The sequence below is a fragment of the Anomaloglossus baeobatrachus genome, unplaced genomic scaffold, assembly GCF_048569485.1.
Source record: "Anomaloglossus baeobatrachus isolate aAnoBae1 unplaced genomic scaffold, aAnoBae1.hap1 Scaffold_362, whole genome shotgun sequence".
NCBI classification, from domain to species: domain Eukaryota; kingdom Metazoa; phylum Chordata; class Amphibia; order Anura; family Aromobatidae; genus Anomaloglossus; species Anomaloglossus baeobatrachus.
Window position 1 is genome coordinate 103,659 of NW_027442973.1, and position 13,754 is coordinate 117,412.

At 44.1% G+C, this 13,754-nt stretch overlaps 1 protein-coding gene across 1 annotated transcript in view; it reads left to right on the forward strand.

Annotated features, from left to right (window-relative positions):
• The window catches only part of LOC142273421 (uncharacterized), a 31,464-nt gene that overhangs the window by 16,436 nt on the left and 1,274 nt on the right, over nt 1-13,754 (forward strand). The window contains 1 exon segment of the mRNA XM_075332531.1: nt 11,237-13,754. Coding sequence (XP_075188646.1) covers nt 11,237-13,754 — 2,518 coding nt within the window.

A 13,754-nucleotide genomic window follows, 5' to 3' on the forward strand; every position in this document is an offset into this window, starting at 1 on the left:
CTTGTTCTATTCAGAGCGATGTAGCAGAGCTGACAATGCTCTCTGCTTCTCTCTGTGTTTAGACTGTGTCTGTACAGAGTGATGAAGCTGACAATGCTCTACCTGTGGATTACGTCGGACTAAGGATTTTTTTATTATAAAGATGGAGTCTCTAAATGTTTTTTTTGTTTTATTTCTAATAAATTTTTTCTCTGTCTTGTATTTTTTTTACTGTTTACTAGAAATTCATGGTGGCCATGTCTAATTTGGCGTGACACCATAAATTTCGGGCTTAGTACCATCTGAGAATACAAAGCTGGTATTAACCCAATTGTTACCCAGTGTAACACCGCCATCAGGGCCACTGGATGAGCCAGGTAAAGCACCTGGAAATGGCGCTAAGAAACAATGCGCCATTTGCAGGGGAATCCCAGCCCCCAACTGCCTGGCTCTACCTGACTGGCTATCAAAATACAGCGGGAGCCCACACATTTTTTTTTATTATATTTTTAAATAATTAAAAAATAAAAAATAATGGGCTTCCCTGTATTTTTATTGTCAGGCAGACGGGTGGGTGCGTAAATTATTTATCTTTATACAACTATATATTGTGTACAATGTATATGTATATATATATACAGACCAATAGTTTGGACACACCTCATTCAAAGAGTTTTCTTTGTTTTCATGACTCTAAAAATTGTAGATTCACATTGAAGTCATCAAATCTATGAATTAAAACATATGGAATTAAATACTTTAAAGAGGTTGTCCAGTTACCAAAACTGATTTTTTTTCTGATAAATCTTGCTAATATGTGCCTCTCAACACATCTATTATGTTTTTTCAGCAATATTACCTTTTATCGTGCTCTAGCAGCACATGCTCATTGCTGGCTCCAGCTCTGATGGGGTTAATCTCTCTTCTGACTTCCTAGGTTCAGTTCCTACAACTCCCATAATTCTTTGTGGCTCTAGGGCGGTATCTAAAACACCCACTGTGTCCAACACACCCACTCTCCTCTCCACTCAAAGTCTCCTCCCTGCCTCTTCCCAGTGTGGGTGCACTGAGAGAAATCACACAGAGACAGCAGAAGCTGCCAGCTCTGCACAACCAGGGGAAGAAAGCGGCCATCTTCTGCTTGTTCTCATATAGTTCATAGTCTGTGTGTGCGCGTGTGTGTGCGTGTGTGTGTGTGTGTGTGTACAGAAATTATGATTATTAGCCGGCGCAACATGTGAAAAAAATAATTGGGGAAAAAAAAAGTGAAGGGGTCATGAGATTGCTTTTTTCCCTCTTGCCTAGTCTGTGTGTCGTCCATATCATCCGTGTGGCATGCATTTTGCAGGCTAGTTTCACATCAGCGTTTTTTTTGCCTGTAGGCAAAAAACCGCAAACCGCATATGACCGGATCCTGTGGATTAAATGGGCAGCGCATGCAACCGTTATTTTACTGGATCCTTCTGCAGCGGGACACAGAATTTATCGGCCGGCGCTGGAGTCAGTTGACTCCTGATCTCCCAGCCCGCACACGCTGCAATAGCTGCAGGTGGGCTCATTCACATGACCGTTCCGTTTGTCCTGGTCAGTTCCTGTTCTTTTGCGGACCCACGGACAGGACCATCTTTTCAATGTCTTTTGTGTAGGATCGGATGGCACACGGTAGCACTTTCATGTGCATCCGATCCTACACAAAAAAAACCACATCGGATGCTGTATGTCCGCTCCGTTATTATGGAACATGTCCTATTCTGTTCCGTAATAACGAACCGTGACTCAATACAAGTCAATGGGTCCGCAAAATTCCCGGAAGCAACACGGAAGCACTTCCGTGTGACTTCCGTCGGGTGCCCATGCAGTCTGTGTTCCGCCCCAGCCCCGCGGCTGCCCGCACAGCAGTGTCAGCAGCTGCCCGCACTGCAGTGTCAGCAGCCGCGGGGATGACAAGCGCTACCGTCAGGAGGTTAGTAAGTTCATTACCTGCGGTGATGAAGTCCTGCACTCCTGACGTCAGCGGTCGTCACTGCCTTCTTTGCCCACCGCTTGTCACATCACCTCTCGCTGTCGACCCGAGACTGTGACTAGTGGTGACATTACGGGCCGCTCGTGATACTTGGTTTGTGAAGGCGGCGGTCATTGAACTCAGTGACAGCGCTGCTGTCAGGAGTGCAGCGATCATCTCAGGTAATGTACCTCACTAACCTCCTGACAGCAGCACTCATCATGCCCTGCAGTGACCTGGGCTGACCTATTGATGTTGGTTCAGGTCACTGCACGGCTCTCCCAGCCAATAGAGAACATTCTGTTCTTCATTGACTGGGACATTGACTATGGTACGCTCAGCTGCGGGGGGAGGTCCGGCACTCAAGAGGGGCGGGCCAGCACTGAGGAGGGGTGGGAGGGGATTTCTCTCCCTCTCTCCTCCGTAGTCGGCTATTGCGATTCTCGCTCTTCGCTTACGGTACACCGATGTACCGCAAGCGCAGTGCGATTTTTCTCTCACCCCATACACTAGAATGGGTAAAAGAGAAAGAGTCTTGCATTACAATTGCAGCATGCTGCGATTATTTTCTCGGTCCAATTAGGGCTGAGAAAATAATTGCTCATGTGCGCTGACACACAGGCTAATATTGGTCCGAATGGAATGCAATGTTTTATCGCACTCCACTTGCACTGTTTTTCTCACCGTGTGGCTTAGACCTTACTTGTTCTGTGTCCTCCTGCATCCATCGCAGCGTGTGCAGGCTGGAGTTCAGCTGAGTTCAGATCAGTTGACTCCAGTGCTGGACTGAACTCAGGTGACCTCACAGCCCGTATACGCTGCGATGGATGCAGGGGGACACAGAACAAGTAATCGGCCGACATTGGAGTCATCTGATTACTTGTTCTGCTGGCGCTGTGGTCAGGAGTAGGGATGAATGAGCAGCAAAATGCTCTGGTGCTCGATGGGCGAAGCCCGTGTCGAATTTTTTTTTTTTTTTTAAAAAATTCATTAAAAATAATAATAAAAAAACCAATCACATAACCCTAACCCTAGGGTTAGGGGTAAAAAAATGAAGTGTGGGCTCCCGCTGCATTTTCTACTGCTAAGGATAACCCAAGCAGCTACTGGCTGCTAACCCCCACTGCTTGGTGTTACCTTCACTGGCAATGGAAATCCAGGGAGGCCTTTTTTTTTTTTTTTTTTTTTTTTTTATAAAGGTTTTTGCCTAAAAACTTTTTTAAAAAAATGACGTGGGCTTTTTTTTTTTGTGCGCTAGCCAGGTACAGCAGGCAGCTACGGGCTGCCCCCAACCCCCAGCTGCCTATTTGTACCCGGCTGGGAACCAAAAATATAGGGAAGCCCATTTTTTTTAAATTATTTCATGAAGTAATTTTAAAAAAAAATGGCGTGGCCTTCGCTCATTTTTTTGTGTTCAGCCAGGCACAACTAGGCAGCTGGGGATTGGAATCCGCAGCACAGGTTGGCCCAAGCTTTCTGGGCCCCCCGCTGCGAATTGCAGTCCACAGCCGCCCCCGAAAATGGCGCTTTCATAGAAGCGCCATCTTCTGGCGCTGTATCCAACTCTTCCAGTGGCCCTGGTGGCAGGTGGCACGCTGGGTAATAAGGGGTTAATACCAGCTATGTTTTACCAGCTGGTATAAAGCCCTAGATTCTTAATGTCAGGCCAAGTTTGACCTGGCCATTAAGAATCTCCAATAAAGGGTTAAAAAAAAAAAGACATCACACAGCGAAAAATACTTTATTAGAAATAAATACACAGACACAGTAGGGACTCCATGTTTATTACTCCCTCTCACTCTTCCACGATCTAGAGATTTCTGTACTGACCATGCCAGGAGAGAGAGAGGGAAAAGAGAGAGAGAGGGAAAAAAGAGAGAGAGAGGGAAAAGAGAGAGAGAGAGGGAAAAGAGAGAGAGAGAGGGAAAAAAGAGAGAGAGAGGGAAAATAGAGAGAGAGGGAAAAGAGAGAGAGGGAAAAGAGAGAGGGAGGGAAAAGAGGGGGGAGAGGAGAGAGGGATAAGAGGGGGGCAGTGAAGAGGGGAGGGAGAGAAAAGAGGGGTGGGGGAAGAGAGTGGGGGGGGAGAGAGTGGGGGGAGAGAAGAGAGGGGTGGAGAGAAGAGAGTGGGGAAAGAAAAGAGGGGGGAGAGAGGTGCTCTGTTACCAACTGTCTCCACTCTGTGACTTGTGGTGCAGGTGACAGAGTGCAGACAGTTGGTCTCATGCAGCAGGACAGGTGGCAGAGCGGTGACATGCGCTGCTCTAACACATGCGGTGCTGCATGGGACCAGCCTGTCAGTGTCTTGCTGCATCCTGTAGTGCTGCTTGGAGGAGCACATGATCACACAGCCCGACACCGCCCGCTCTCCTGACATCGCAGCAGAGCGGGCGGGTGGAGAGTGTGATCAGATACTTACGTGACAGGGGGGGATTTCAGCTGAAGAACCCCCCTCCCTGTACTCCACCCTGGCGCCCCGTGCCTCACCATCTGCCCGACGCTCAGCCGTCTTCAGCGCTCCATACTGACGTCCTCCGGATCCTCCCCTCGATGCTGGGCTGTGACGTGCGGTAGTCACCGCCCACAGCCCTGTCACTAAATCTGAGTGGCTCCAGCCTCCTCTGACGTACCTGTCAAGTTTTAGAGCCCGGAACTTGTCGGGACGTAAGAGGATACTGGCGGCCACAGCTCCAGGGGGTCATGTGACAGGCACTGAGCGTGCATGATAGCGCCGCTCAGTGCCAGAATTGGAAATAGAAGCCAATGCAGAAAACGCCGATAATAGTAAGTGTAACTCCTAGAGAAAATAAAAAAAATGGGTGAACCACCCCTTTAAAGTGTGAAACAACTGAAAATATGTCTTATATTCTAGGTTCTTCAAAGTAGCCACCTTTTGCTTTCATTACTACTTTGCACACTCTTGGCATTCTCTTGATGAGCTTCAAGAGGTAGTAACCCAAATGGTCTTCCAACAGTTTTGAAGGAGTTCCCAGAGATGCTTAGCACTTGTTCACCTTTTTGCCTTCACTCTGCGGTCCAGCTCACCCCAAACCATCTCGATTGGTTTCAGGTCTGGTGACTGTGGAGGCCAGGTTATCTGGCGTAGCACCCCATCACTCTCCTTCTTAGTCAAATAGCCCTTACACAGCCTGGACGTGTGTTTGGGGTCATTGTCCTGTTGAAAAATAAATGATGGTTCAACTAATCGCAAACAGGATGGAATAGCATGCTTCTGCAAGATGCTGTGGTAGCCATGCTGGTTCAGTATGCCTTCAATCTTGAATAAATCCCCAACAGTGTTACCAGCAAAGCATCCCCACACCATCACACCTCCTCCTCCTCCATGCTTCACGGTGGGAACCAGCCATGTGGAGTCCATCCGATCACCTTTTCTACAAAGACGTGGTTGGATCCAAAGATCTGAAATTTGGACTCATCAGACCAAACACAGATTTCCACTGGTCTAATGTCCATTCCTTGTGTTCTTTAGCCCAACCAAGTCTCTTCTGCTTGTTGCCTGTCCTTAGCAGTGGTTTCCTAGCAGCTATTTTACCATGAAGGCCTGCTGCACAAAGTCTCCTCTTAACAGTTATTCTAGAGATGAGAAGCTGTGTCCAAACATTTGGTCTACAGCGCACTTTGCACAAGGAGAAGCTGTATGGGAGAGTGATGCGAAAGAAGTCGTTTCTGCAAGCACGCCACAAACAGAGTTGCCTGAGGTATGCAAAAGCACATTTGGACAAGCCAGTAACATTTTGGACGAAGGTCCTGTAGACTGATGAAACAAAGATTGAGTTGTTTGGTCATACAAAAAGGCGTTATGCATGTAGGCAAAAAAACACGGCATTCCAAGAAAAGCACTTGCTACCCACAGTAAAATTTGGTGGAGGTTCCATCATGCTTTGGGGCTGTGTGGCCAATGCCGGCACCAGGAATCTTGTTAAAGTTGAGGGTCGCATGGATTCAACTCAGTATCAGCAGATTCTTGACAATAATGTGCAAGAATCAGTGACGAAGTTGAAGTTACGCAGGGGATGGATATTTCAGCAAGACAATGATCCAAAACACCGCTCCAAATCTACTCAGGCATTCATGCAGAGGAACAATTACAATGTTCTGGAATGGCCATCCCAGTCCCCAGACCTGAATATCATTGAACATCTGTGGGATAATGTGAAGCGGCGGTCCATGCTCAGCGACCATCAAACTTAACTGAACTGGAATTGTTTTGTAAACCGGAATGGTCAAATCTACCTTCATCCAGGATCCAGGAACTCATTAAAAGCTACAGGAAGCCACTAGAGGCTGTTATTTCTGCAAAAGGAGGATCTACAAAATATTAATGTCACTTTTATGTTGTGGTGCCCATACTTTTGCACCGGTCAAATTTCGTTTAAATGCAGATCGCACATTTTCTGTTAGTACAATAAAAACCTCATTTAAATTCAGAAATATTACTCAGTCCATCAGTTATTAGATATATGAAACTGAAATAGCTGTTGCAAAAACCCAAATTGTTTTTAAGAAAAAAGGTTAACATTAATAGCGGTGCCCAAACTTTTTCATATGACTGTAATATATATATATAATTACAGTCATAAGAAAAAGTTTGGGCACCGCTATTAATGTTAACCTTTTTTCTTTATAACAATTTGGGTTTTTGCAACAGCTATTTCAGTTTCATATATCTAATAACTGATGGACTGAGTAATATTTCTGAAGTTAAATGAGGTATATATATACAGTGCCTACAAGTAGTATTCAACCCCCTGCAGATTTAGCAGGTTTACACATTCGGAATTAACTTGGCATTGTGACATTTGGACTGTAGATCAGCCTGGAAGTGTGAAATGCACTGCAGCAAAAAAGAATGTTATTTCTTTTTATTTATTTTTTTTAAATTGAGAAAAGTTTATTCAGAGGGTCATTTATTATTCAACCCCTCAAACCACCAGAATTCTGTTTGGTTCCCCTAAAGTATTAAGAAGTATTTCAGGCACAAAGAACAATGAGCTTCACATGTTTGGATTAATTATCTCTTTTTCCAGCCTTTTTTGACTAATTAAGACCCTCCCCAAACTTGTGAACAGCACTCATACATGGTCAACATGGGAAAGACAAAGAAGCATTCCAAGGCCATCAGAGACAAGATCGTGGAGGGTCACAAGGCTGGCAAGGGGTACAAAACCCTATCAAAGGAGTTGGGCCTACCTGTCTCCACTGTTGGGAGCATCATCCGGAAGTGGAAGGCTTATGGAACTACTGTTAGCCTTCCACGGCCTGGACAGCCTTTGAAAGTTTCCTCCCGTGCCGAGGCCAGGCTTGTCCGAAGAGTCAAGGCTAACCCAAGGACAACAAGGAAGGAGCTCCGGGAAGATCTCATGGCAGTGGGGACATTGGTTTCAGTCAATACCATAAGTAACGTACTCCACCGCAATGGTCTCCGTTCCAGACGAGCCCGTAAGGTACCTTTACTTTCAAAGCGTCATGTCAAGGCTCGTCTACAGTTTGCTCATGATCATTTGGAGGACTCTGAGACAGACTGGTTCAAGGTTCTCTGGTCTGATGAGACCAAGATCGAGATCTTTGGTGCCAACCACACACGTGACGTTTGGATACTGGATGGCACTGCATACGACCCCAAGAATACCATCCCTACAGTCAAGCATGGTGGTGGCAGCATTATGCTGTGGGGCTGTTTCTCAGCCAAGGGGCCTGGCCATCTGGTCCGCATCCATGGGAAGATGGATAGCACGGCCTACCTGGAGATTTTGGCCAAGAACCTCCGCTCCTCCATCAAGGATCTTAAGATGGGTCGTCATTTCATCTTCCAACAAGACAACGACCCAAAGCACACAGCCAAGAAAACCAAGCCCTGGTTCAAGAGGGAAAAAATCAAGGTGTTGCAGTGGCCTAGTCAGTCTCCTGACCTTAACCCAATTGAAAACTTGTGGAAGGAGCTCAAGATTAAAGTCCACATGAGACACCCAAAGAACCTAGATAACTTGGAGAAGATGTGCATGGAGGAGTGGGCCAAGATAACTCCAGAGACCTGTGCCGGCCTGATCAGGTCTTATAAAAGACGATTATTAGCTGTAATTGCAAACAAGGGTTATTCCACAAAATATTAAACCTAGGGGTTGAATAATAATTGACCCACACTTTTATGTTGAAAATTTATTAAAATTTAACTGAGCAACATAACTTGTTGGTTTGTAAGATTTATGCATCTGTTAATAAATCCTGCTCTTGTTTGAAGTTTGCAGGCTCTAACTTATTTGCATCTTATCAAACCTGCTAAATCTGCAGGGGGTTGAATACTACTTGTAGGCACTGTATATATATATATATATATATATATATATATATATATATATATATATATAATATTTATGTGTGTATATATATATATATATTATATATTATATATATATATATATATATACACACACATACAGTACAGACCAAATGTTTGGACACACCTTTTCATTCAAAGAGTTTGCTTTATTTTTAGGACTCTGAAAATTGTAGATTCACATTGAAGGCATCAAAACTATGAATTAAAACATATGGAATGAAATACTTAAAAAAGTGTGAAACTACTGAAAATATGTCTTATATTCTAGGTTCTTCAAAGTAGCCACGTTTTGCTTTGATTACTGCTTTACACACTCTTGGCATTCTCTTGATGAGCTTCAAGAAGTAGTCACCGGAAATGGTCTTCCAACAGTCCTGAAGGAGGTCCCAGAGATGCTTCGCACTTGTTGGCCCTTTTGCCTTCACTCTGCGGTCCAGCTCACCCCAAACCATCTCGATTGGGTTCAGGTCTGGTGACTGTGGAGACCAGGTCATCTGGCGTAGCACCCCATCACTCTTTTTCTTAGTCAAATAGCCCTTACACAGCCTGAAGGTGTGTTTGGGATCATTGTCCTGTTGAAAAATAAATGATGGTCCAACTAAACGTAAACAGGATGGAATAGCATGCCGCTGCAAGATGCTGTGGTAGCCATGCTGGTTCTGTATGTCTTCAATTTTGAATAAATCCCCAACAGTGTCACCAGCAAAGCACCCCCACACCATCACACCTCCTCCTCCATGCTTCACGGTGGGAACCAGCCATGTAGACTCCATCCGTTCACCTTTTCTACAAAGACACGGTGGTTGGATTGAAAGATCTCAAATCTGGACTCATCAGACCAAAGCACAGATTTCTACTGGTCTAATGTCCATTCCTTGTGTTCTTTAGCCCAAACAAGTCTCTTCTGCTTGTTGCCTGTCCTTATCAGTGGTTTCCTAGCAGCTATTTTATCATGAAGGCCTGCTGCACAAAGTCTCCTCTTAACAATTGTTCTAGCGATGAGAAAGTGTGTCCAAACTTTTGGTCTGTACTCTATATATTGTACACAATATACAGTTGTATAAGAGTAAATAAATAATTTTAAAAAATGATGAAGCGCTCCACAGTATTTTTGATTCTCAGCACACATAAAGCAGATGGCTACGGGCTGCCACCCCCATCTGCCTGGCTTTATCTTGGCTGGCAATCAAAATACGGGGAGGCCCTTTTTTCAAAAAAACGTTTTTTGCCAAAAATAAGGGGTTAATACCAGCTTTGTTTTACCAGCTGGTATTAAGCCCGAGATTCTTAATGTCAGGAAAGTTTGACCCGGCCATTAAGAATCTCCAATAAAGGGTTCAAAAAAAGACATCACACAGAGAAAAAATACTTTAATAGAATTAAATACACAGACACACTTAGGGACTCCATCTTTTTTACTCCCTCTCACCCCTCCACGATTCTAGTCTTCTGTCACTGATCTAGCTCTGCTATATCAGAATGCACAGGGGGGGTGGAAAAATGCTGCTGCTGCTCCCCGCGCTGTCTAATCACTCAATTAGTGATCAGACGCTGCGGGTTGGTAAACGGTGACCTCACCGCTGCCACTGTTGCCATCACCGCTGCCACTGTTGCCATAGTAACCTAACGAGCGGGTTACTATAGCAATGGTGATCTCCGATCACCTGATTCCCGGCGCCGCTATTTATCACCGGCTGTGGCAGCCAATCACTGCATGTGGGCTGACTCTGTAAAGAGCGCCAACATGCAGGGAGGGGGGCCAGGCATGTGCCCGAGCATCTCGCCGGTATACGGCGGTCGCCAAATATACCGAGTACTGGAAGCTCGGGCGAGCACCGTCTACCGGCAAGCATGCTGACACTACAGGACCTTTGCATGACGTCACAGCCATGTGACCCAGTCTGTAGCCAATGAGATAATACAACATGCCCACGTGACTGATCACATGGCTATGACGTCACAAAAGGTCCTTTGGTTACCGGGAGGACACAGCGATGATCGTATTCGGAAGCGATGGGAGACAGAGTGCAGGACGCGTCGTGGAACCTGTAGGTATAATGACTGTTTATTGTTGAGTGTATTCTTTATTTTACAGCCCCCCTTTCCCGCCCCATCCCATAACTGTAAAGACCAATATCGGTGATCGGACGCAAGATCGTGTTATCTTGATCCCGATCTCGATCTTTACAAAATAATCGGACGAGTCTCCCCAATCCCGACCATCGGGAGGATCGCCCATGACTACTCTTAAGACTGCTTTACACGCAGCGACATCGCTAGCGATGTCGCTAGCGTTTGCACCCGCCTCCGTCGTTTGTGCGTCACGGGCAAATCGTTGCCCATGGCGCACATTATCGCTAGGATGCGTTAAACTTACCGTCCTAACGACTTCGCTGTGGCCGGCGAACAACCTCTTTTCTAAGGGGGAGGTTCGTGCAGAGTTACAGCAACATCACACAGCGGGCCACCAATAGAAGCTTAGGGGTGGAGAGCAGCCGAATGAACGTCACGCCCACCTTGTTGCCGAAAGACACAGGAATCCTGTTGTTCATTGTTCCCGGGGTGTCACACATAGCGATGTGTTCTGCCTCAGGAACGACGAACAACCTGCTTTCAGAACGAGCAATGATCTTTTGAAAATGAACGACGTGTCAACGATCAATGATTAGGTGAGTATTTCTGATCGTTAATGCGCGTTCGTAGGTGTCACACGCAACAACGTCGCTAACGATGCCGGATGTGCCTCACGAATTCTGTGACCCTGACGACATATCATTAGATATGTCGAAATTGGACAACAGATTCAGAATACATTTTTTCCTAATTTAATTTCTGATATTATGGTTTAAAAAAAATGTACTTTCAAGATAATATCATTAAAACATTGTGTTTATTTTTAGCAGATGACTGTATTGGAAGTTCAGATGGAAATCTATTATCTTCAGAATGTAAAACAGATGATGAAAGTATCACACATGATACATATGAAGAGCATACTGTTGTCCCAGATATACCTCCAGTCCTTCCTCGGAAAGTTTTAACATCTGATCTTTTCAAACAAGACCAAAATTCCGATTTATCACAGATTTGTAAGCAAAATAAAAGTTACAGAAGGGATGTGGAACATGAAACGGCTTCTACAAGGGAGAAACCATTTTCATGCCCAGAATGTAAAAAATGTTTTACTCAGAAGATACTCAATCAGAATCTTATTGAGCATCAAAGAATTCACACAGGGGAGAAGCCATTTTCATGTTCAGAATGTGAGAAATGTTTTATTCAGAAATCAAATTTTGTTATGCATAAAAAAAATCATACAGGGGCGAACCCATTTTTATGCTTGGAATGTGGTAAATGTTTTACTAGGAAATCAAATCTTGTTGACCATGGAAAACGTCACACAGGGGAGAAGCCATTTTCATGTTCAGAGTGTGGGAAATGTTTTCATTTCAAATCAGATCTTGTTAGGCATCAAAGATGTCACACAGGGGAGAAGCCATTTTTATGTTCAGAATGTGGGAAATGTTTTATTCAGAAATCAGCTTTTGTTATGCATCAAAGATCTCATACAGGGGAGAAACCATTTTCATGTTCAGAATGTGGAAAATGTTTTATTCAGAAATCACACCTTGTTAGGCATCAAAGATATCACACAGGGGAGAAGCCATTTTCATGTTCAGAATGTGGGAAATGTTTTATTCAGAAATCACACCTTGTTAAGCATCAAAGATCTCATACAGGGGAGAAACCATTTTCATGTTCAGAATGTGGGAAATGTTTTATTCGGAAATCAGATCTTGTTGTGCATCAAAGATCTCACACAGGGGAGAAGCTGTTTTCATGTTCAGACTGTGGGAAATGTTTTATTCGGAAATCAAAACTTGTTCAGCATCAAAGATCGCACACCGGGGAGAAGCCATTTTCATGTTCAGAATGTGGTAAATGTTTTATTCGGAAATCAGATCTTGTTGTGCATCAAAGATGTCACACTGGGGAGAAGCCATTTTCATGTTCAGAGTGTGGGAAAGGTTTTATTCAGAAATCAGATCTTGTTGTGCATCAAAGATCTCACACCGGGGAGAAGCCATTTTCATGTTCAGAGTGTGGAAAATGTTTTAATTGGAAATCAGAACTTCTTGTGCATCAAAGATGTCACACCGGTGAGAAGCCATTTTCATGTTCAGAGTGTAGGAAATGTTTTATTCGGAAATCACAACTTGTTCAGCATCAAAGATCTCACACTGGGGAGAAGCCATTTTCATGTTCAGAATGTGGGAAATGTTTTATTCGGAAATCAGATCTTGTTGTGCATCAAAGATGTCACACCGGTGAGAAGCCATTTTCATGTTCGGAGTGTGGGAAATGTTTTATTCGGAAATCAAAACTTGTTCAGCATCAAAGATCTCACACTGGGGAGAAGCCATTTTCATGTTCAGAGTGTGGGAAATGTTTTAATTCGAAATCAGAACTTGTTGTGCATCAAAGATGTCACACCGGGGAGAAGCCATTTTCATGTTCAGAGTGTAGGAAATGTTTTATTCGGAAATCACAACTTGTTCAGCATCAAAGATCTCACACTGGGGAGAAGCCATTTTCATGTTCAGAGTGTGGGAAACGTTTTAATTGGAAATCAGAACTTGTTATGCATCAAAGAAGTCACATAGGGGAGAAGCCATTTTCATGTTCAGAATGTGGGAAATGTTTTATTCAGAAATCAGATCTTGTTGTGCATCAAAGATGTCACACCGGTGAGAAGCCATTTTCATGTTCGGAGTGTGGGAAATGTTTTATTCGGAAATCAAAACTTGTTCAGCATCAAAGATGTCACACCGGGGAGAAGCCATTTTCATGTTCAGAGTGTGGGAAATGTTTTAATTGGAAATCAGAACTTCTTGTGCATCAAAGATATCACACCGGGGAGAAGCCATTTTCATGTTCAGAGTGTGGGAAATGTTTTATTCGGAAATCACAACTTGTTCAGCATCAAAGATCTCACACTGGGGAGAAGCCATTTTCATGTTCAGAGTGTGGGAAACGTTTTAATTGGAAATCAGAACTTGTTATGCATCAAAGAAGTCACATAGGGGAGAAGCCATTTTCATGTTCAGAATGTGGGAAATGTTTTATTCGGAAATCAGATCTTGTTGTGCATCAAAGATGTCACACCGGTGAGAAGCCATTTTCATGTTCGGAGTGTGGGAAATGTTTTATTCGGAAATCAAAACTTGTTCAGCATCAAAGATGTCACACCGGGCAGAAGCCATTTTCATGTTCAGAGTGTGGGAAATGTTTTAATTGGAAATCAGAACTTGTTGTGCATCAAAGATGTCACACAGGGGAGAAGCCATTTTCATGCCCAGAATGTGGAAAATGTTTTAATTGGAAATCAGGTCTTGTTCACCATCAAAAAAATCACAC